Source organism: Glycine max, chromosome 18 (genome assembly GCF_000004515.6).
Source record: "Glycine max cultivar Williams 82 chromosome 18, Glycine_max_v4.0, whole genome shotgun sequence".
Classification (NCBI taxonomy): domain Eukaryota; kingdom Viridiplantae; phylum Streptophyta; class Magnoliopsida; order Fabales; family Fabaceae; genus Glycine; species Glycine max.
Genome location: NC_038254.2, coordinates 25,946,694 through 25,969,048, shown reverse-complemented (window position 1 = coordinate 25,969,048; position 22,355 = coordinate 25,946,694). Strand labels below are relative to the sequence as shown.

At 41.0% G+C, this 22,355-nt stretch overlaps 1 protein-coding gene across 1 annotated transcript; it reads right to left on the bottom strand.

Moving 5' to 3' along the window:
* Positions 1-18,323: 18,323 nt before the first annotated feature.
* Positions 18,324-20,831, bottom strand: LOC113000183 (uncharacterized). The gene is made up of 4 exons (XM_026126859.1): positions 20,670-20,831; positions 20,107-20,282; positions 18,729-19,059; positions 18,324-18,578 (listed from the first exon to the last, which is right to left on the bottom strand). The coding sequence occupies exons 1-4, from the start codon at positions 20,829-20,831 to the stop codon at positions 18,324-18,326; spliced, it is 924 nt and encodes a 307-aa protein (XP_025982644.1).
* Positions 20,832-22,355: the final 1,524 nt, after the last annotated feature.

Genomic DNA, 22,355 nt, shown 5'->3' with positions numbered 1-22,355 from the left:
CTTGGACCTCGAGCAAGCCTTCAACTCATCCTTCAAGATGAAATTGTCTACTCGTGATTGGTCCCTTTCCTCTCTCCGGAGTTTAAGCTCGTTGTTACTGCCCCACAGAGCCCTTCGGAACTTGTTCCGGCCGTGCTCTTCCCTATGAGCTCTCTTGGTTTCTTGTTCCAAGGCTTTGGTGGTAGCTGTATTTATATCTCTCAGTTCGGCATTCTCCTTTCGGATTTTAAGAGCTGCCGATTTGAACCTTTCTTTGACTGTTTGGGCTTGCTCGAGTTCTGTCCTAAGGGCCTGCACCTCTTCGTCTTCCTCCGGTGCCTCAACTTCCTCCCTTTTAGTGGTTCTCATACTTGGGAGCCAATCCAAACCTTGCACGTGGGCTCTCAACCACTTACGGAAGCCACAGATGGGCCCATTGTTACCGCCCCTGAGTTCTTTGTCCTTCTCTCGCACTATCTCCCATGCCTTGCGGACCATCTGAAGTGTCTCCATGTTGGTCTTATTGAAACCTCGTGAAATGACAGGCGCGGGTTCTTCCTCTAGTGATGCCCCTCTCATAGGGTAGCCAAGTTGTCTTATAGCAAGAACGGGATTGTAATCGATGCAACCCCTTGTCCCCATCAAGGGAACATTCGAAAATCCTCCGCACGAAATAAGAACTCCGGTTCTTCCTTCTTTCCATCGCGGGAACCAGTTGACGGACGCTTCTTCTTTGTTTGCTAAGAGTTGGTCCCAATTTGCGCCTCCTTTCTCTGTGCATGAACGGTGACTTTCTAGCAGGCAAGCATGCCTTACCTCTTGGTGAAAAAGGTGCGATACCAACCATACATAAAGAGCTGGAGTACAGCAAACAATCCTCGTATTGCTCTTCTCACATCTTCAGTCAAAGGTGTCATATAGGTCGGCTAGCATAGCGACAACCAGGCTTTCCTTGTGGTTATGATAGGCGAGAAAAGCGTCGATCGTTGCTAGGTCCACCAACCCATCCACATTCGGAAAGAGCACTCCTCCGAAGATCAACAGTGCGAGAATATCTATGAACGGGGCCCACTCGCCTTTACCTTCCAAGATTCTTGCTTTTGCCTCCAAATATTTTCTCGGTATTCCAACCACCCCATTTTCAACTTGCCTTCTGTGGTCTAATTCCTGCGCCGAGATTTGGACTATCTTAGAAATTCTAGCTAATAAGGGATAGAACCTTGAGAAGAGGTATGGTTTCCTTCACCCTAGAGGGCATCCTAGGATCTCTTCAAATTCTTCTACCATAGGTGATAGCTGGAAGTCCCCAAAGGTGAAGCACCTCAACGGCTGATCATAATACTGGGCGAGGGAGGCAATGGCCTCTGTGGAGACTTCTACCATGGCTAGGTCCCATATTTTACCATAAGCTTTGCGAAAAGCTTGCCACTGGAGCTGACCCATCAACTGCCCTATCTCTTTTAGATTGGTGGTCCCTAGGCTCTTGACCTTGACTTGATAGAACCTCTTTTTAAGTGAAGGCATTTGACTTGATCCCATGTTTTACTAAAGTGAACAAAAATCAGTGCGAATCAAAACTCCGACATCTATCATGGGTGGAATGGATGAATGCATGAAGAAATGCATATGACACAGATGCAATTTATGAATACGGGAGCCCGGAAAACTGTCTCCTTCTTAGATACAACGTCTTGGAGTAGCAAAGTGCCCGACGTATGTATTTAAGAAGGTGGCACGGACCCTCCATTGGTATGCCAAAGAGAGGGGATCAAAACAGAATCCGTGCGTGATGCATATGAAAAAGGCACAACACGGGAATGTACATAGTATGACAATATAAGCAAAAGGGTACATGACACTTATGCATGGCAGTGTGAAAAATAGCACGCAGCATGTTTGCTCCGTGCCCCTATTTTAGGGACCTATATGGGAGGGAGCTAAAGGGCTTTTAGTGATAATTCCCAAGGTGGTCATATCTCTCTTGATGGTCTCTAGAGGTATCATCCCCTTCGAAGAACATATTGCAACAATAGTGACTACTAGCAACAATATGTTATCAAAGAGAAAAACTCTAGATGAGGGTTCACTGTAATCAAGCAAGTCGGAGACCTAGCATGATCACAGATTCACCTCCATTCCTTATGTTCCCACGAGCCGGGTATAGGGCCCTTTTTCAACTCACCGTGTGTGCAAATAGTGTTGGTGTTTGTGTGCATCAAATGAATAAATATTTACCTCATGCATACATTTTAAAACGCACTAAAAGCATCAAAGAGTTATATACAAGAACATAAGAAAAATAAAGGGAAACCAACAAAGGAGAAAGTCATGATAAGAACATTGCACAAGATTAAATGGCCTAACTCTCTAAAAACACTCCCCAGTGGAGTCGCCAACAGTCGCAACCTACCCTTCGGCGGGAGGGCGACACGGGACTCGTGGGTGCGTCTTCCAAGAAGGGAATACGCGCGGAGTCACCACCAACGTTTATTTGAGGAAAACATCGGAAAAACTGAAAAAAACGTGGTCTACGAATTTTAAGTGAAAGGTTCGGGAGTTGTATTTACGCACGGGGAAGGTATTAGCACCCCACACGTCCGTCACAAGGGATGACAACCTTTAATCGAATGTGCAAACATGACTTCAATTTTTATGTTCCCTTTTACATCTTTATTTCTTTTTGTACTTTTTATATTTTTATCTTTTTGCAGTCGACAAGGGTGTTTCCCTTTGCTCCTATGTATTCCTCAATTGTGATAAGGAAATCAGACCTACGTAGTTCTTTGAGAACAAAGTGTTTGGTTAAGTTACTTTTATCCCTTTTTTTGCAAAATGTGTTTTTATTGAATGAAAGGTCATTTAAGGCATTGGGCCATTAAACAATCTTTCGATTCTTTTGAAAAGAGAGAAAACATTAAGGCATCGGACCATTAATGATCTCTTTATTTTTGAAAGAGGTAATAAAGTTACGTGTTAATTTTAGGCTTTTTTAGAAATCTATGTTTAAACAATAAAGGTGGAAAAGACCATTTCAAGGCGTTGGACCTTTAAAAATGGCTTTTTTAGGCGATGACAAAAAGTTTGGTTTATGAATTGATTTTAGCCTTAGTTTCACTTTGATTATTTAGTCAATTCGATTAAGAAAGGAAAATCCAAAAAAACCGTCCGATTGATTTTTTTTATTTATTTTACTAAAAGATATTTTTTATTATTATATTATTATTTTACCTCTTTTTGGTTTCCAACGTGGTTACGGCATGACCGAATGGTCAGATTTCATTTTAACAGAAATTAACGGATGTTACAGTTTAAATGATCGGTGGAAATTTATTTTATTTTTTTGATTAGGTGAGAAAATGACTTAAGTAAATGACTAAAGCATGTCAAAAGGGGGTACAGAAAGTATATGAAATGAAAATAAAAGCACGCGAAACAAATGAGGACCACTAAGGGTACATAGAATGAATTGAAAAGTTCGATTTCGGGAACTTACCGGTTGAAGACCGAAGAACGAGGGATGAGTGACGAAGAACGGTTGAAAATCTTCGCGAAATCAACCATGGAAACGTTACGGAAGCGCCTCGGCTTGGATTTTCTTCACGAAAACAATTTTTCTCATTAATTTTAAGTGATTCTCAAATACTAGGAGGGTTGAACATTTTTTTTTCCCTCCTTCCCCTATTTATAGGCAAAGGAAGGAGATGCTTGCCACCCAGCTCGCTCAGGCGAGCTAGGTTGCTTCCTCCAGAAGCAACCGCCTTCTCAAGTGGGCCTGGTTGCTATTTGAACTCCCATTTTTACGAAATACACCCCCCTGCCTTTTTTTTGGTGATTCTTTTTCCGTAACGTTACGGAAACTTACGAATTTCGTAACGATACTTGTTTTCTTTCCGTAATGTTACGGAACCTTATGGATTACGTAATCATCCCTTTTTTGCCTTCCGGAATGTTACGAAACTTTACAGATTGCGCACTAACACTTCCTTTTAATTTCTGGCATGTCACGGAACTTCACGGATTGTGCTACAATGCTTTCTTTTGGCTTCCGGCATGTCTCGGAACTTCACGAATTGCCTAATGATGGGTGCCAAGTACCTCGAAGTGGTCAAACGAGAGTCGCATCCCAACAATGGATGGTCCCTGGATGAAATTAGGGTATGACAATGGGAAATCAACAGAGACATGGATATACTCAAGGAGGATTCTCAGGCTTCCAGCAGGGTTCTTATAACCAACAAGGACAGTGGAGGTCACACCCTGGCAATCAATTCAACAAGGACTAGGGTGGACCTTCCAACAGGCCAATTCAACAAGGGCCTAACATCTTTCAGAGGACTACTAAGCTGGAGGAGACTTTGACTCAGTTTATGCAAGTAACAATGTCAAATCATAAAAGCACCGAGTCAGCACTGAAAAACCTTGAGGTCCAGGTGGGACAATTAGCCAAGCAGATAGCTGACAAGTCATCCAATAGTTTTGTGGCGAATACAGAGAAGAATCCCAAGGAAAAATACAAAGTTGTAATGACAAGGAGTAAGAGGTTTGTGGAGGCGGAGGATGAGGATAGTGTTATATCCAAGAAGAAAGTTGCTGAAAAGAAAGGTACTGATAAAAAGAAAGATGATGCGAGAGGTGAAAGTAATCAGGAAAAAGAAAAACAAATAATCGTCAAGAAAAAAGAATTAAATGACCAAGAAAAAGAAAAAGAAGTAGAAAAAGAAAAAGAAAATGAAAAAATTGAAAAAGATCAAAAAAATAAGAATGAAGAGAGGAGTAGAAGTGAACAAGCTAGAGAGAAGAAAAGAGAAAAAGCTTTGAACGAAGGTGCGGAAGTATCATATCCTGTGGTACCTTCCAAGAAGGAGAAGAACCGCCATTTGGCAAGATTCTTAGATATTTTCAGGAAACTGGAAATAACCATGCCCTTCGGAGAAGCTTTACAACAAATGTCACTCTACTCCAAGCTTTTAAAGGATATGTTAACAAGGAAACACAAGTATATTCACCAGGAAAACATTGTTGTGGAAGGAAATTGTAGTGTTGTGATTCAAAAGATCCTTCCACCCAAGCATAAAGACCCTGAGAGTGTAACCATTCCTTGTTCAATTGGAGAAGTCACTATGGGAAAGGCTTTTATTGATCTGGGAGCTAGTATTAACTTAATGCCACTCTTCATGTGCAGAAGGTTGGGAGAGTTGGAGATCATGCCCACTAGGATAACTTTACAACTTGCTGACCGCTCCATTACCAGACCATATGGAGTAATTGAAGATGTGCTGGTTAGAGTAAAACATTTTATCTTCCTGGCAGACTTTGTGGTAATGGATATCTATGAAGATAATGCCATTCATGTAATATTGGGAAGGCCATTCATGTTAACTGCGAGCTGCATAGTTGTTATGGGAAGAAATAAGCTGGAGTTGGGCTTTGAATATCAGAAAATTGATTTTGATTTGTTTATCGAAGACAAGCCTGCTCCAGAATAAAATGTTTGCTTACAGGTAATGGAAGTGGGTAAGGAGGTTTTGGAAGTAAGAACCAAAACGTGATTTTGCCCATTGAGGTAAAAGCGTCAAGCTAATGACGTTAAAGAAGCGCTTCCTGGGAGCCAACCCAGTCCTAATCTCTGTTATTATGTTCTTGTTTATGCATTGTATAATGTGGAACTTGCTTCATAATAGTTACATTGGGGTATATCAGCTTGTTTTTGAATGATAGATATAAGGGTTTCAATTTCTTGAGGAAGCGACTGAAAAATAACTTAGAAATTTTTTTTTTCTGAAAATCAGTCCTCTCGCTAAGCGCATCTTTGGTCATGCGCTAAGTCGAGGGTCTCAAGCGCTTAGCGCTCAACCCTTGCATCTCAGGCTGATTCGGTCCACTAAGCTGGCCAAGGCTGAGCTAAGCCCATTTCAATTTTGATGGAAACTTGCTTGTGGGGCTTCTATGGAGGCTGGATCTTTGAGCTTCAATGAGGTCCTTCAATGGTGATTTTTCACCATGGAGATGCAGCGGAAGGCAAAGGAGAGGAGGAGAGGGGAGGCGCCATCCATTAAGGAATAAGCCATGGAAGAAGGAGCTTCACCACCAAGATGAGCCTTGGATAAGAAGCTTGGAGAGGATGCTTCAATGGAGGAAAAGAAAGAGGGAGAGAAAGAGAGAGGAGGGGAGCACGAAATTGAAGGAAGAAAAAGGGAGAGAAGTTGAACTTTGAGTTGTGTCTCACAAGACTCTCATTCATCAAAGTTACAACAAGTGTTACACATGCTTCTATTTATAGACTAGGTAGCTTCCTTGAGAAGCTTTCTTGAGAAAACTTCCTTGAGAAGCTTCTTTGAGAAAACTTCCTTGAGAAGCTAGAGCTTAGCTACACACACCCCTCTCATAACTAAGCTCACCTCCTTGAGAAGCTTCCTTAAGAAGATTCCTAAAGAAGCTTGAGCTTAACTACACATACCTCTCTAATAGCTAAGCTCACCTCCTTGAGATGAGAAGCTAGAGCTTAGCTACACACCCCCTATAATAGCTAAGCTCACCCCCATGACAAAAAACATGAAAATACAAAAAAAAAGTCCTTACTACAAAGACTACTTAAAATGCCCCAAAATACAAGGCTAAAACCCTATACTACTAGAATGGCCAAAATACAAGGCCCAGACGAAGGAAATACCTATTCTAATATTTACAAAGATAAGCGGGCTCATACTTAGCCCATGGGCTCGAAATCCACCCTAAGGCTCATGAGAACCCTAAGGCCTTTCCTTGGATCTCTAGCCCAATCTACTTGGAGTCTTCTACCCAATGCCCTTGCGGAGTAGGATTGCATCATTCCCTCCACCTTGGAAAGGATTTGACCTCAAATCCCGAGGTTCTTCATACTCTGGGCTCCTTTCCTCAACACCTGTAAAAAGAACAAAAACATATGTATTAGTGGTGTTTGGTATGTTGAAGTAAGGTAAGATCTGAAAACCCATTTCCTGGGCATCTTCCCATGAAAGAACATGGTTTCTCACCAACTCAATGAATGGTGCTACAAGTATAGAAAAATATGGGACAAACCTTTTGTAAAAGTTTGTTAAGTCATGGAAGCCCCAAATCTTTCTTATACTTGGTGGAGTGGGCCACTCAGGAATGACCTTTATTCTCTTAGGGTTCATGGGAACCCCTTGATCACTATTTGAAAAATTAAGAAAAGTAACGCAATAAAACATACCTTTTTCTATATTTTCATATTGATTATTCCTACCAAAAAGTATGACAAACCTAAGGTGTCCCATATGAGTACCTAAGTTTGTATTGAAACTAAAAATAAGAACAAACCTACCTAATGGGTCCCTATGTACACAAATCATGAAGATGTTGGGTGCATGAGTGATTTTACAAAAGAGTGTTGCACCACTCAAAACATTCACCATACCATCTATTTTAGGGACTTGGTGCCTAATAATACCTATTTTGGGCACCAACAAAGCACAAGGATTTAAGCTCTTGCGAACCAAACCCTCATCCAACAACTTCTTTACTTGAGGAATAAACTCAAGCCCAAGAGGTGTGGCAATGCTAGCAAGTGCCTTTTAACAAAAGAGAAAATGTGGAGGTTGTCTAAGAGGGAAAGTTTCTTCAATGCTTGTCTTTCTTGTAAAATGAGTTTCCTTCTTAGCTAAACTCTTGGAGGAGACACTTACCTCCTTACACTTCTCTTTAACCACTAATGGTTGTCCTTCTTCTTGGGGGTAGATTTCTTCACTAGATTCTTCCCCTTTTGCTTTTTCACTTTCACTAGAGGAAGGTGAAGTAGTAGCCTCATCTTGGCTACTATAAATGTCTTGGCCCCTCATAATCATGGTTTTTGTGGTGGGGCATTGAGAAGTAATGTGTCCTCTTCCAAGACATTTAAAGCACTTTATAGAGCTAGTTTTCTCTTGCATACTAGCCTTAGGGGCTTGCTTTTCTATTGTCTTCCCCTTATCATCTTTGGGCTTAGAAGGTGTCACCCCTAAGATGCCTTGACCTTGGTCTTTCTTTGGATAAAAGTGAGAGCTATAAGATTTTGAAGTAGACTTGTTTTTAAGTTGTTGCTCTACCCTTATTTCCCAATCTAAGTTAGCCTCTACATTGTCCTTCCCATGGAAGTATGAGAGTTTAATGTTAGCCTCTTGAGGCTTTCTTTCCTTTTCTCTTCTATGGGAGTGAGGTCTAAGATGTGACCTATGCCTTCCTTCGTAATAGTCACGAAGTTCTTCACTTAGGCTTTTGCAAGAGTTATGACTACTATAGGAGGCATGTTTTTCTCTTTTCATTTCTTTCATTATTTTTCTTCTTTCTTCCTCTCTTATTTTCTTTCTTTCATCTTGACTTATTTCTTCCACTCTTTTTTTTCCTTTTTCTTTTCTCTCTTGTTTTTCTTTCCATAACTTGAGGGAACTCAACTCATCTAAGATTCTAGATAAAGGGTCTTTATGACTAGTACCCTTGCCATTAACACTAGATGAATGATGACTCATGTTGGTTCCTAAGTTGTGGTTCTTTCTTGTTGGAGGTTTGAAAACAAAAGGTAAAAGAAACTATGGTTGAAACTAGCCAAATAAACACTAAAAGAGGTGTGAAAGATAAGGTAAAAAACTAATTGGTAAAAGGAAAGCTATCTACGCGGTTTGACAATGGAAGGTAAAGGAAATAAGCTATGAAAGTAAGCAAGAAATGTAAACTAGGCGAATCCTAAGAGTGTTTGGATGACCACATTCAAGGTTCCCAACAAAACACTCACTATCCTAAGGAAAAATTGCCTAAAATTATTACACACAAATGGAAGTTTGGTAACCTATTGGAGGCTCCCAACACACTTCCAATGAAAGGCCTTTTTGTTACAAAACTTGAAAGCAATGAAGGTAAGTAAATTGCAAATTACAAAATTACAAAACGGTCCTCAATTTTGGTGGTTGTTCTCTCTTTGGTGATTCACTTAATTTGGAGTGCTTCTTAGTCCAATAGCTCTTAAGGTGGTTGGCCCCTTTCTTCTTGACTCAAATTCTTCAAGGGATGGCACCAATCCTCCTTCCAATTCCCTATATGGCAACCCACAAACAAGGAAACCAAGAGACAAGCAATAACCAAAGACAAAAAAAAATGAAATGAAAGATAAACCAATGGAGTTTTAACAAGACAATTTTTCAAGGATTATTTAACAATTAAAGCAATGAAAAGGACATAGAAGCAAGCTAGGACTCAAAGAGAAACTTAGAATGGCTCTAGAGTAGAGTAAAAAAAACTGGAAAAAAAAAGACTCAAAAAACCTCTAGCTTTGGCACTTGTCTTCACACTAATTTTCAATTGAAATTTCGGAACTAAGATTGGTATAACATAGGCACCAATTATAGAATAAATTTTGAGCCAAAACAACAAGCACACTTCCCTTTCACCTTTTTTTTCTGGATACTGATTTTCCTGCCAACTTGTGCGATTTTTCGTATTTTTTCCTTTTATTCAAATCACTTTTTTCTTTTTTTATAACTTTTTTACAGATGTCTAGAAAATTCAGTAAAAATTTCAGCTCAAAATTCGAAGTAACCAATTCTCATTAATTTTTACAAGTTTGTATGTCCAAGCTGCCAGCACCAGCGATTTGTTTCTTTAAGCATGGTATATTGATTGCCTTGGGCTTACTTTCAGCCTTCCTATGTATGTTGAACTCACTAGGATTGTTTACCACAGTTTTAGGAGTTCAATATTCACTTAGGATCAACATTTCAGCCAGCAATTCAATCACAAAAACTCAAATTCACAATAGACACAATCATAAGGAAACCTAAAAGTTCAAGAAAAGGTTAACAATCAAAGACTCTCTAAGAATTTTGCATGAACATGTTAAGGACTAATTAACATGAAAGATTTGACTCAAATCAAATAATAGGCTAAAAGAATTTCATACACTCATGAACAAATGAGTTAGACAAAGAAACAAGAAAATAAAATTCAGCACAACATAAGAAATCTTATGTGACAAGTTTCATGACTAGACATGACTTATATGACAAAACTACAATAGGTGAACAAGTCACTCTAGATTTTTGAGGTTTTCTTCTACTTTAATATTTTTGTAAGAATTTTATGGTTTAGGTTTCAGCCACAAAAAATAACAAGACAAAACTCAAAGGAACCTAAACTCAACACAATTCATGGTTCAAGAACAAGAACAAGAAATTTGAACCATAGAAAATCAAATTTAACTTCTATAGCAAGTTTAATCGGTGAAAACTCTAAAGAATCATGTTAACAACATTTAGAACAAGACATGTGAGGAGATACATGGAGAAAAATGGAGAAAAATGAAGAAAAAACAATGGAAGAGAAGGTAAAGCAAATTAATGGAGGTTTAAGGAGCACCTACTTGAAGCTCTTGTGCTCTGATTACCACTTGATGGAAACTTGCTTGTGGGGCTTCTATGGAGGCTGGATCTTTGAGCTTCAATGAGGTCCTTCAATGGTGATTTTTCACCATGGAGATGCAGCGGAAGGCAAAGGAGAGGAGGAGAGGGGAGGCGCCATCCATTAAGGAATAAGCCATGGAAGAAGGAGCTTCACCACCAAGATGAGCCTTGGATAAGAAGCTTGGAGAGGATGCTTCAATGGAGGAAAAGAAAGAGGGAGAGAAAGAGAGAGGAGGGGAGCACGAAATTGAAGGAAGAAAAAGGGAGAGAAGTTGAACTTTGAGTTGTGTCTCACAAGACTCTCATTCATCAAAGTTACAACAAGTGTTACACATGCTTCTATTTATAGACTAGGTAGCTTCCTTGAGAAGCTTTCTTGAGAAAACTTCCTTGAGAAGCTTCTTTGAGAAAACTTCCTTGAGAAGCTAGAGCTTAGCTACACACACCCCTCTCATAACTAAGCTCACCTCCTTGAGAAGCTTCCTTAAGAAGATTCCTAAAGAAGCTTGAGCTTAACTACACATACCTCTCTAATAGCTAAGCTCACCTCCTTGAGATGAGAAGCTAGAGCTTAGCTACACACCCCCTATAATAGCTAAGCTCACCCCCATGACAAAAAACATGAAAATACAAAAAAAAAGTCCTTACTACAAAGACTACTTAAAATGCCCCAAAATACAAGGCTAAAACCCTATACTACTAGAATGGCCAAAATACAAGGCCCAGACGAAGGAAATACCTATTCTAATATTTACAAAGATAAGCGGGCTCATACTTAGCCCATGGGCTCGAAATCTACCCTAAGGCTCATGAGAACCCTAAGGCCTTTCCTTGGATCTCTAGCCCAATCTACTTGGAGTCTTCTACCCAATGCCCTTGCGGAGTAGGATTGCATCAAATTTGATCTGAATTCGGCTAAGCGATGGCCTGCTCGCTAAGCGCTCCGTATTCAATGGCTAAGCGCGACATGTCACTACTAAGCCCAATTCTTTGCGACCTAAACTGGGTTTCATTGAGCTAAGCGCCACTCATGCCAGCTAAGCCTAAATCCTTGCAGCCATGTCAGTGCTAAGCGATTCATCTTCCGCTAAGCGCAGGCCCCTCTGTATTCAAGATGCATCATTTTAGCTAAGCTGGCCCAGAGCCAGGCTTAGCAAGAGTTGCAGGTTTTATGACCTGCAGAATTCGCCAAGCGCCACTTCTGTGCACTAGGCCCAGTTTTGTGCTAAAAAAATTGAATTTCAAACGTGGGCTAAGCACGCAGTTCCGCTAAGCGACCCGCTTTGAGAAACCAAACATCTCTCTGGCTCACTTAGTGCTGCGGTTCGCTAAGAGAGAGGGTCGAAAATTGCTTAAGTGAGTGTAGCATCAGTTACACTCACATTTGCCTAAAATTCTTAGAGCGTATCCTGCATTTTCTCTCTCGCCCAACTCGGTGTAACCTGCATTCTTGCTTTCTTTTTGCATTTTCTACGCATCTTCAGCACACAACAATCCAAGTAAGTTCCTCATTCCTTTTCTTTCTCTTTTATTTTGTTGAACCTTAGGTTAGAAAACCATAGATTTAGCTTTTGATTGCTAGGGTTTGAATGATTTTAGATTAGTGAAAGATTACGATTTTATGAATGATTGTACTGTGTAGATCGTTTTGACTGGTTTGCATGTTTGATATGCCTTTTAGAGGCTCAAAAATGAAAGAAAACAAACTGCATTTTTTGCGTTTTTTTTTTTTAAACGTGATGACCTCACTAAGCGAGCATGCTGCACTAAGCGAGTTCATCAAAATTCATTGAATATATGCATTTTCAGATGAACTCGCTAAGCGCGCCTACCGTGCTGAGCGAGTTCATCTTGTGAGGATGAACACTCTTCATCCTGTTGAGATACTTGAGGCTAAGGGAGGCTGATTCACTAAGCCCAGGTAACTTAATCAAATTTTTTGTTGAAAGTCGCGCACTAAGCCAAGCCTACCTGAGCTAAGCGCATTTCGTTGCGGTAGCCATTGGGCTAAGTGAGCCTGGCTCGGTAAGCTCCCCGTACTTAGTGAAATTTTTTTAATTTCATGGTGTCGCTAAGCGCAACCCTACTGAGCTTAGCGCAAATCTTTTGCGGCAATTGTTAGGCTTAGCGGGAAATTGCCAGCTAAGCCGATTATGCAAAAGCATAATTTTCTACAACATCCGCTAAGCGGCCCCACATGTCGCTAAGCGGTAGTGTGTATTTGTGAAGGCGAGCTAAGCGGACCATGTCTCACTAAGCCGCCAGTGTTTTTCTCAGTTTTATTTTTCTATTTTTCAATTTGAATAACTGTGGTCTAACTAACTTTTTGGGTTCCTTTTTGTTACAGATGGCCTCCAGGAAATGTAAGAGCATTGGGGCAAGGCCAACTGCTCAATATAATACTAGATGGTTCCATTCGCTTGATGCTTGGAACCGTTATACAGATAATGTCTTGGGGAGGAATATTTTGCTAGAAAGAAAGGTTGAGATATACCACACGGAGTTTGACGACTTCAAGACAGAGTTAGAGATGCGTAATCTTCACAAACGCCACACCAACTTGGCTGATGGGACTATTTGATGCAAGCTCCATTGGAGCTTGTAGGCCTAGGATCTTCTTCATCAATGGATCCCTTTGCTTCTTGGAAGATGAATGGCAGCGGAATGGAGAAAGGGAGAGAAAGAGGAGACGCCACTTTAAGGAGAAGATGAGTCTAGAAGAAGCTCACCACCATAGGAGGCCATGGATAAGAGCTTGGAGGAAGAAGGAGATGAATGAAGGGAGAGGGAGAGAAGAGCACGAAATTTTGTGCTCTAAATGAGCTTTGAAATCTGAAGTTTAATATTCAAATGATCAAAGTTGAAAAAAATGCACACACATGACCTCTATTTATAGCCTAAGTGTCACACAAAATTGGAGGGAAATTCAAATTTCACTTGAATTTGAAATTGAATTTGTGGAGCCAAACTTTGGAGCCAAAGTTTCACTAATTATGATTAGTGAATTTTAGTTATGGTTCAGCCCACTAATCCAAGATCAATTCCAAGATTCTCCACTAAGTGTGCTTAGGTGTCATGAGGCATGAAAAGCATGAAGGACATGCACAAAGTGTGACTATATGATGTGGCAATGGGGTGTAGTAAGCAAATGCTCACCTCCCCCTCTAAAATTTAATTGGATTGGGCTTCTACCAATTCAATTAAATTTATTTCCAACCACACACATCAAATATCCACTTAGTGCATGTGAAATTACAAAACTACCCCTAATACAAAAACTAGTCTAGGTGCCCTAAAATACAAGGGCTGAAAAATCCTATATTTCTAGGGTACCCTACCTACATTATGGAGCCCTAAATACAAGGCCCAAAAATAATGAAACCTTAATCTAATATTTACAAAGATAAGTGGGCTCGTACTTAGCCCATGGGCCCAAAATCTACCCTAAGGCTCATAAGAACCCTAGGGCCTTTTCTTGCATCTCTGGCCCAATCTACTTGAAGTTTTCTATCCAATGCCCTTGCGGGGTAGGATTGCATCACTATTGATCTTGCTTTGGTGAAGGAATTTTATGCTAATATCTATAGCTCTGAGGGTTCTTCACCAAAGCAAGCCAGAGTTAGAGGCCACCTGGTGAAGATAGACACAAACAGCCTCAACACATTTTTAGAGACTCATGTAGTCCTAGAGGAGGGGGAGACATTACCCACCTACTCTAGGTACTGCAGGTTGCCCACAGACTATAGAGAGATTGAGGCTGCTCTTTGCATACCAGGGAGGGGGTTCATCCAGAATGTTGAGGTCCATCCTAGGAGGATTCTCAAGAAAGATTTGACTGCATTAGCCCAGGTGTGGAGTGTTCTCTCATACTCCAACCAGGCCCCCACATCTCACACCTCTGACCTGATAGTGGACAAAGCTAGGCTGATCTTTGGCTTAGTCTCTCGCATGGACATGAACATAGGAGCGCTCATTTCTGGCCAGATGACTTCTATAGCCCAATCTAACTCTTCTAGACTTGGGTTTCCTGCTCTGACCATCGCCCTATGTCGAGCCAGAGGGGTTGTCACTGATAGCCTCACTTTTGAGCGCCTGAGCCCAGTCATTAATTTGGCCTACATCACGAAGAACTGTTGGAATCCTGATAATCTGACAGTTTCTATCCAAGGGGCTAGGAGGGCGAGGGCGAGGCCAGCTGATCTTCCTTCCACATCTGCAGCTCCTACTCCAGCATCCACTTCAGCAACTCCTTCAGTCCCAGCTTAGATTGATTCTCAGCGCTTTGAAGCCATGCTTCAGAGTATTCATCAGGGACAGATCATTTTACTTCAAAGTTTATAGGTGGTGGCGCCTCCAAGATCCATTCCTTCCATTGAGCAGTTTCTGGAGAGGGTAGCCTGGCTTGGGGCCTAACCTTCTCTTCATATGGAAGATGAAGGTCCCACAGCCCAGGAACCCTGACAGGTACAGGATGCTTCCTCTGGGACCACCATTCTAGAGCCATTTACTTTTCAACAGGATGCAGGTGAAGAGCAGGTTAGACCAGAGATTGCCACCACTCCTGAGAGATCTCTTGAAGGCACTTCAGAGCCCCCTGCTCCAGTGGTAGACCTCTCCTCACCACAGCCTGCAGCTGACCCCTCTACTCTTGTAGTTGATACGCCAGAGGACCAGACCACACCAGTCCTGACTCTGAACACTTCTCCTCCAGCTACTCCAGTACTTCATCTGACAGATGAGGAGGATGTTCAGACTCAGGATACTCAGGATCTATCTCAAGACTTTTAAATTCCTGATGATTTTTCTTTTTGGATAATGATTATAACTATACTAGTTTTAGTACATTGTTTTGAGTAATTTTGGTTTCCGTTTATAATTATATACTTATACTTTCTGTGATTAGCTAGTATGCTTGTTTTGAAGCATATGGAACAGTTTAACTTGACTTTGATGATATTGCAGTGAAACACTTTTATCTTTTTGTGAAAATTGGTGTTATGAATTGATTTTGGATTGAATGCATGATTGTGATGGATTTCGTGTTTCTTTTCATGAGTTTGAGCAAGTATGTATGTTAGACCAAGAAAGAACAAGAATGTGAACTTGCTATTAGAATTGTTAGTCAGTAGACAGGTTGATTGAGAAAGAAAAGCTTGAACCATAATCGGTGAGAGAGTGATCTTAAATTGTGAGTGAACGACTAGCTTGGAGTAATAGTCTTTGCATCAATCTCTGAATTTTAGAATGAAATGTATGAATGAGGAAATGATGAAGGCCATGATTGTGTATATACAAGCCAATTGACCAAAAAGCTTACCTTGAATTATAATTGTATCCTTTGCACCCTTTGTAAGCTAAATTACATTTTCAAAATTGAACCCTGAACTTGAATGAATATCTCCAGATACCTTGTTTAGATTCTTGGAGAGTAGATAGTTCAAGGCAAATTACCCCAAATTTGGAGGAGTTGATTGGGATCTAAAGTAAAAGGTAAAGCATCAGCACACACAACAAATAAGTTGTGTGTTAAAAAAAAGAGCAATCAAAGAAAATGTGTGTTGTTGTAATAAGGTCAAAGACAAATTAAAGTAAAAGGCTAGTGAGTAAGCTAGTTGTATGAAAAGATTACTTGGATAAGTCTAGGATTTGTGCTCTCTTAGAATCTAAGCCTTTGAATCCTAGAAAAACCAATTATTTTTGTAGCCAAGCCTCACTACAAGCCTATAAAAGTCCTTCTGATTCGATTTATGCATTTATGACTTTATGGCTTGAGATGAAGTTCAAAGATTGGACCACTTACTAGTTGTCATTGATGAATAGCTTAAACACTTGTGCTTGAGTGAAACAGAAGCGGTGAGACTGTGGTTTAAGTTGTTTTCCTTGATATCTGTCTTATGCCTAACTTCATCTAATTGTACAGGTTACATTTTATTCTTCTCTTTGAATAACTGCATGCTTTGTGATACACAAGTGATGAGAGCATTTTGCTTCATTCTTTTATCATGCAATCAATAATTTTTGTTGCATACACCTTTGTACATAGTCACTGCATGTTATTGTCACTTGGGGACCAGTGAGTTGTTCTTTATTTGCTTGAGGACAAGTAAAACTGTAAATTTGGGGGAGTTGTTAGTCGATGAATACGACTAACTTTTGTGTATAAAACCTGTGTAAATTGTATCAAACTCCTCCAATTTATGGTTATTTTTTAGTGTTGTAATTACTTTTTGTTAAAGATAGGTAATAAATACTTAGTACTCCCATTTTGTGCATTTAATAATCATTTCCTCTCAATTTCAGGTTAATTAGGCAAATTTGTGAAGTGCTGATTTTCATCCGCTCGCTAAGCCAATTTGCTGGTTGAGCGAGCCATTCGCTGAGCGCACCACCCCTTTGGCTGAGCGCGAGGAAGAATCTGGAAGAAGGATGAGCTGTGCGTGTTCGCTGAGTGAAGGACCATCCCGCTAAGCACACCGCTTGAGTCCATCCGTTGAGCGAGAAGACGCGTGCTAAGTTGGAATTCACTAATGCGCGCTAAGTGATCCATAGTTGCGCTAAGCATGCAAGCACCAACAAGGCCACCTATTTAAGCCTGAAATCCAGAATGAAGAGGGAGTTTGGGCAATTCTCGAAGCTTTTGCATGTTTAGAGATTTCTAGATCGAGAAAGGTCCAAGTTCCAGAGAGTTTTGAGAGCTTTTGCTGAGAGCATGAGATGAGTCTATGAGTGATTGTGAGGTTCTAGAGGTGGAGGAGACATCTCCACTACTTGTATTTCTTCAATCCTTCATTTTTCTCTTCTCTTTGTTGTAAAGGAAGCTTCCCAGATATGGAGAGCTAAATCCTCTGTTGGTTCTTCCATGTAGGTACTTGATGTAAATACTTGTATATCTATTTAATGATGTTTTATGTGTTCTCTGTGCTATCAGTACGTCATTTCAGTGTGCTTTTGCCTTGATCACGTAGATGCATGCTTTGTTAGAATCATTCAACAGTGGAAACTGGTCTGATTCTTAGAATTTGATAGGACAGGTCTAGTTTATCATATTATCACGAGGGATCGGGGTACGGTAACCTAGTTGTTTGTATGTTTGTCTTAATGCGATTCTGGTCGAGTTTATTCCAACAAGAGAAATCTAAGGACGATGCTTGATCAGGACTAGGCTAGACTATCATAAGGAATCAGGGTTTAGCATTTCAGGAGACACCATAGAACACATGAGCATTCTTTAGTAGAGAATATCCTTTTAACATCAGGCACCTAATAGGAAGACCAACGTGTTGTCTACTCGTCTTTACACATCATTACTCACGTGATTTTCCTTTTAATAGTTAGTTTACATACCTGTGCATAGTTGACATATCTCTTTTCATACTAGACACTTATTCACTGAATATAGCTTTACCAGGTAACACAAGTTCCCCGAGAGTTCGATACTCGGTTCTTACCATTTTATACTACTTGCCGGGTTCGAACAGTCATCCCATTGGATAGACTGGTTCTTACGCAATAGCATGAAGAGAGGCTCACAAGTGGCGGTCAACTGTGATATGAACCTTGCTATGTAATTTAAACGTCCTAGGAAACCTCAGACCTGCTTCTCGATGCATGGCTTGGGCCTTTCGAGGATGACTTTCACCTTGTCCGGGTCTACCTCTATCCCTTTCTGGCTCACGATAAAACTGAGTAACTTTCCTGACTTGACCCCAAAAGTGCACTTTGCGGGATTCAACCTTAATCGATACTTACGCACCCTCTTGAACAACTTTTGTAAGTTGACAAGGTGTCCCTCCTCGGTCTTTGACTTGGCAATCATGTCATCCACGTAGACTTCGATTTCTTTATGCATCATGTTGTGGAATAACGCCACCATAGCCCGCTGGTAAGTTGCCCCAGTGTTCTTGAGCCCCAAGGACATCACCTTGTAGCAGAAAGTTCCCCATAAGGTGACAAAGGTTTCTTTTCCATATCCTCCGGTGCCATTTTTATCTGATTATAGCCCGAGAACCCATTCATGAAAGAAAATAGGGCAAAATTGGTCGTGTTATCTACAAGGATATCAATGTGCTGCAAGGGAAAGTTATCCTTTGGACTAGCTCGGTTTAGATCCCGATAGTCCATGCACATTTGCACCTTCCCGTCCTTCTTAGGGACTAGCACGATGTTGGTGACCTATTCTAGGTATCGAGCCACAGCCAAGAAGCCAACGTCAAATTTCATTTTCACCTCTTCTTTTATCTTCAAAGACATCTCGGGCTTCATCCTCCTCAACTTTTGCTTTATCGGGGAACACTTGGGATTCAAAGGTAATCTATGTTGTACGATGTCGGCACTCAAGTCAGACATATCTTGGTATGACCAAGCGAAGATGTCTTGGTAGTTTCGTAGCAGAGCCACCAATTCATCTCGGATATTTGTGGACATGCTCGTGCCAACCTTGACCTCTTTTCTTTCTTCGCCAACACCTAAGTTTACAATCTCCATTTCTTCTTGGTGCGGCTTCACTTCCCTGTCTTCCTGTTCGACCATTCTTTTTAGCTTTGGGGGAAGCCCCCAATCTTCATCTTCCCCTTCCTCAGCTTGACTTATCAGTTGCTCAAAATCAATGTTTGGGTCCTCGGTATTATTACCTTCAAAGCACTCATTGTCGGATCTGTATCATTTAACCGCAATAAAAATAAATATGCAGAAGAATGAAAACGGACGAAAGTGTAAGAACAAATGATGAAGGATTGTATATTTATAATTTCGTGGTAACAAAAGACATGCCCAAACAGGGAGAAAACCCTAAAGCCTAGGCCCGACAATAGGGTTAAGACTAACAAATTACATTGAGTTCGCCATGAAAATTCTGGGTTGTTTGACGATTCGCCAGTTCCCCAATTTAAATTCTGGAGGACACGACCGCACCCAATTTGGTTTCTCTTGAAGGGTTTCTTCGTGTATCATGGCGACCCGTCCTTCACACATCCAACCTGCGCTAAACATGAATGCATGACAATGATAAGTTGTTGAAGTATTGGACCCATGCAGAAATTTCAACAAAGACATAGGGTTGAATCAAATCTCATTTTTATTAAGAGACAATATTATTTATCTTGTCAAAGTCAAAGCATAAATACAAACGCCTCATCGATTCCTAATTATGTGAGACATCAACTCGATCATATGCTGACAATAATAAAAAAGCCCATGAACTTCCTCAGGAGCTGAGTACACGTCCACCATTGCCTTGGCTTTGGCTAACAACCTTGGAAGCTATTGACTCCCATTCAGAGTGAAAGCGAACCTATCCATCCACATCATAGCTTCTCCGTGTAATGAATCTATCACTCTCTCTCTCTTGCTTCCCTTTCCGCTTGCAGAGCCGATACTTTTGCATGCTCGTCCTCTAGTCTTTGCTCATGGCTAGCAGCAAGATTTAGCTTTTCTTTATACTGGTCAATGATTGTCCACATGTTCTCTTCCGTCCTACTCAACTGTTCGGTCAAGCCCCTCTTTGACCTTTGACAAGCCTTCAACTTGTCCTCTAATATCATACTTTCCAACCTTAACTTGTCCCTTTCGGCCCTTCGAAGCTTGAGTTCGCTGTTGCTGCCCCATAAAGCCCCTCGGAACTTGTTTTGGCCCCATTCTTCTTTTTGGGCCCTCTTTCTAGACCCTGATGGTTGTCATCTTGAACTTTTCTTTGACCACTCACGTTCTTTCAAATTTCTCTCTCAATGCTTGCACTTCTTCGCTCTCCTCAAGGACTTCAGCCTCTTCCTTACTTGAAATCTTTAGCTTTGGGAGCCAAGTTATCCCTTGCGTCCGAGCTTTCAACCATTTATGATATCCACCAATAACATCGTTGTTGCTTCCTCTAAGCTCCTTATCCTTTATTTGCAATGCGTTCCATGCTTTTCATACTCTTTGAAGCATTTTTGCATTGGGGTCACTGAAGCCTCGTGCGATGAAAGGCGTGATACTCTTTTCTGATGGCGCCCCTCTCATAGGGTAGCCTAGTTGTCTTATGGCAAGTATGGGATTATAATTAATACACCCCCTCGTTCCCATCAAGGGGACGTTTGGGAACCCTTCACATGAGGGCAAAACTCTGGCCCCTCCTTCCTTCCATCAGGGGAACCAATTAACAGACGCCTCTACCATACCTGCCAAGAGTTCTTCCTAATTTGCTTTCCCTTTCTCAGCACACATGCGGTGACCTTGTAGGGGACAAATGGGTCTACTTTCATGACGAAAAATGTGAGAGGCCAGCCATACATAAAGAGCGGGTGTACAACAGACAATTCTCGCGCTGCTCTTCTCGCATCTTCGGTCGAATGTGTCATAGGCATCAGCCAAAACAACAACGACCAGACTTTCCTTGCTATGGTGATAAGCAAGAAAAGCATTGATTGCCGCTAGATCCACTAGCCCATCCATATTTGAAAAGAGGACGACCCCGAACACCAATAGTGCTAAAACATCAATGAAAGTAGTCCACTCTCCTTAACCAGCCAAAGCTTTTGCTTTCTCTTCCAAGTGCTTCCTTGGTATCCCAACCACCCCATTTCTATTTTGTTTCACTTGGTCCAATTCTTGCACCGAGATCTTGACCACCTTTGCTACTCTTGCCATGGAGGGGTATAACCCAGAAAACAGATATGGCTTCCTTCCTCCTAGCGGGCATCCCAAGATCCCTTCAAACTCTTCTACGGTTGGTGCCAACTGAAAATCCCCAAACGTGAAGCATCTTAGCGACTGGTCATAATACTGAGTGAGGGATGCGATGGCTTCTACGGAAACTTCTATCATAGCCAAGTCCCAGATTTTCCCATATGCCTTACGGAAGGCTTGACGTTGAAGTTGATCCATCCACTGCCCTAGCTCTTGCAAGTTGGCTACTTCTAGACTCTTAATTTTGACATGATAGAACCTTTTCTTAAAAGAGGGTGCTTGGTTCAATCCCATGTTTGCTAGAATGAAAAACTCTGCTGATCAATACTTCGACACCCTATCATGGAGGAAATATGATGAATGCATGAGGGAATGTTTATGCTATGCATGACAAAAATGCATTTTACCTACAGACACAAGAGCCCAGAAGACCATCTCTTCTTACTCACAATGCATTGGGCATCATGGTTCATTTACAGTCATTACCATGGTCCCCCATGCATGCATTTAAGAAGGTGACGCGGACCTTCCGACTTTCCATGACAAAATGACGAGACGAAATGCAATGCATGAGTGACAACACAGTATGAGTATACATGCATGAAAGCACGTGGTTGATAGCACAAAGAGAAACATACTAGATGAACGAACATGGTAATGCACTCAATTAACGCCGAAATTACATAACGATATGGCAATCACAGGGAAGACGCACACAATCATGACATCATGAAGATATGCATGGAAATATCAAGGAAACAAAACATAGTGTGTTTGCTCTGTGCCCCTATTTCAGGAACCTAATGGGAGGGACTACATTTGCTACTTAGTGATAACTCCTAAGGTGGTCGCACATATCTTTCAAAGGTTTCTAGAGATATCATCCTCTTTGATATCAAACATTGTGGCAGTAGGGACTACCAGCAACAACGTATCATCAAAGAGAAAAACTCTAGATGAGGTTTCATTGTCATCAAGCGAGTCGGAGACTCAGCATGACCACAGATCAACCTTCACTTTCTATGTTCCCATGGACCCGGGTATAGGGCCCTAATAACTCACCGTGTGTGCAAAGGTGCACGTGCCATGCGTGTATGAACAAATATTTATACACATGCATGTGATAAGGAAAAAGCCACACCAAATACAAAAGCATCGAAAAAGTTATATGAATACAAGAACATAAAAGAAAGAAAGGGAAGCAAAGCAAAGAGAAAGTCATGATAAATATTGCACACAGATTAAATGGCTTAACTCTCTAAAAAAATTCCACAGTGGAGTCGCCAACTG

What these genes read in the sequence shown, in the direction of transcription:
- LOC113000183 (XM_026126859.1), bottom strand. Translation starts at nt 20,831, where the DNA reads ATGGATGGGCTAGTGGATCTAGCGGCAATCAATGCTTTTCTTGCTTAT. An exon ending in GTTGTACACCCGCTCTTTAT is followed by an intron (nt 20,283 to 20,669) that starts GTATGGCTGGCC and finishes TTGCAAATAAAG; the next exon opens with GATAAGGAGCTTAGAGGAAG. An exon ending in AGAGAGAAATTTGAAAGAAC is followed by an intron (nt 19,060 to 20,106) that starts GTGAGTGGTCAA and finishes TAAATGATACAG; the next exon opens with ATCCGACAATGAGTGCTTTG.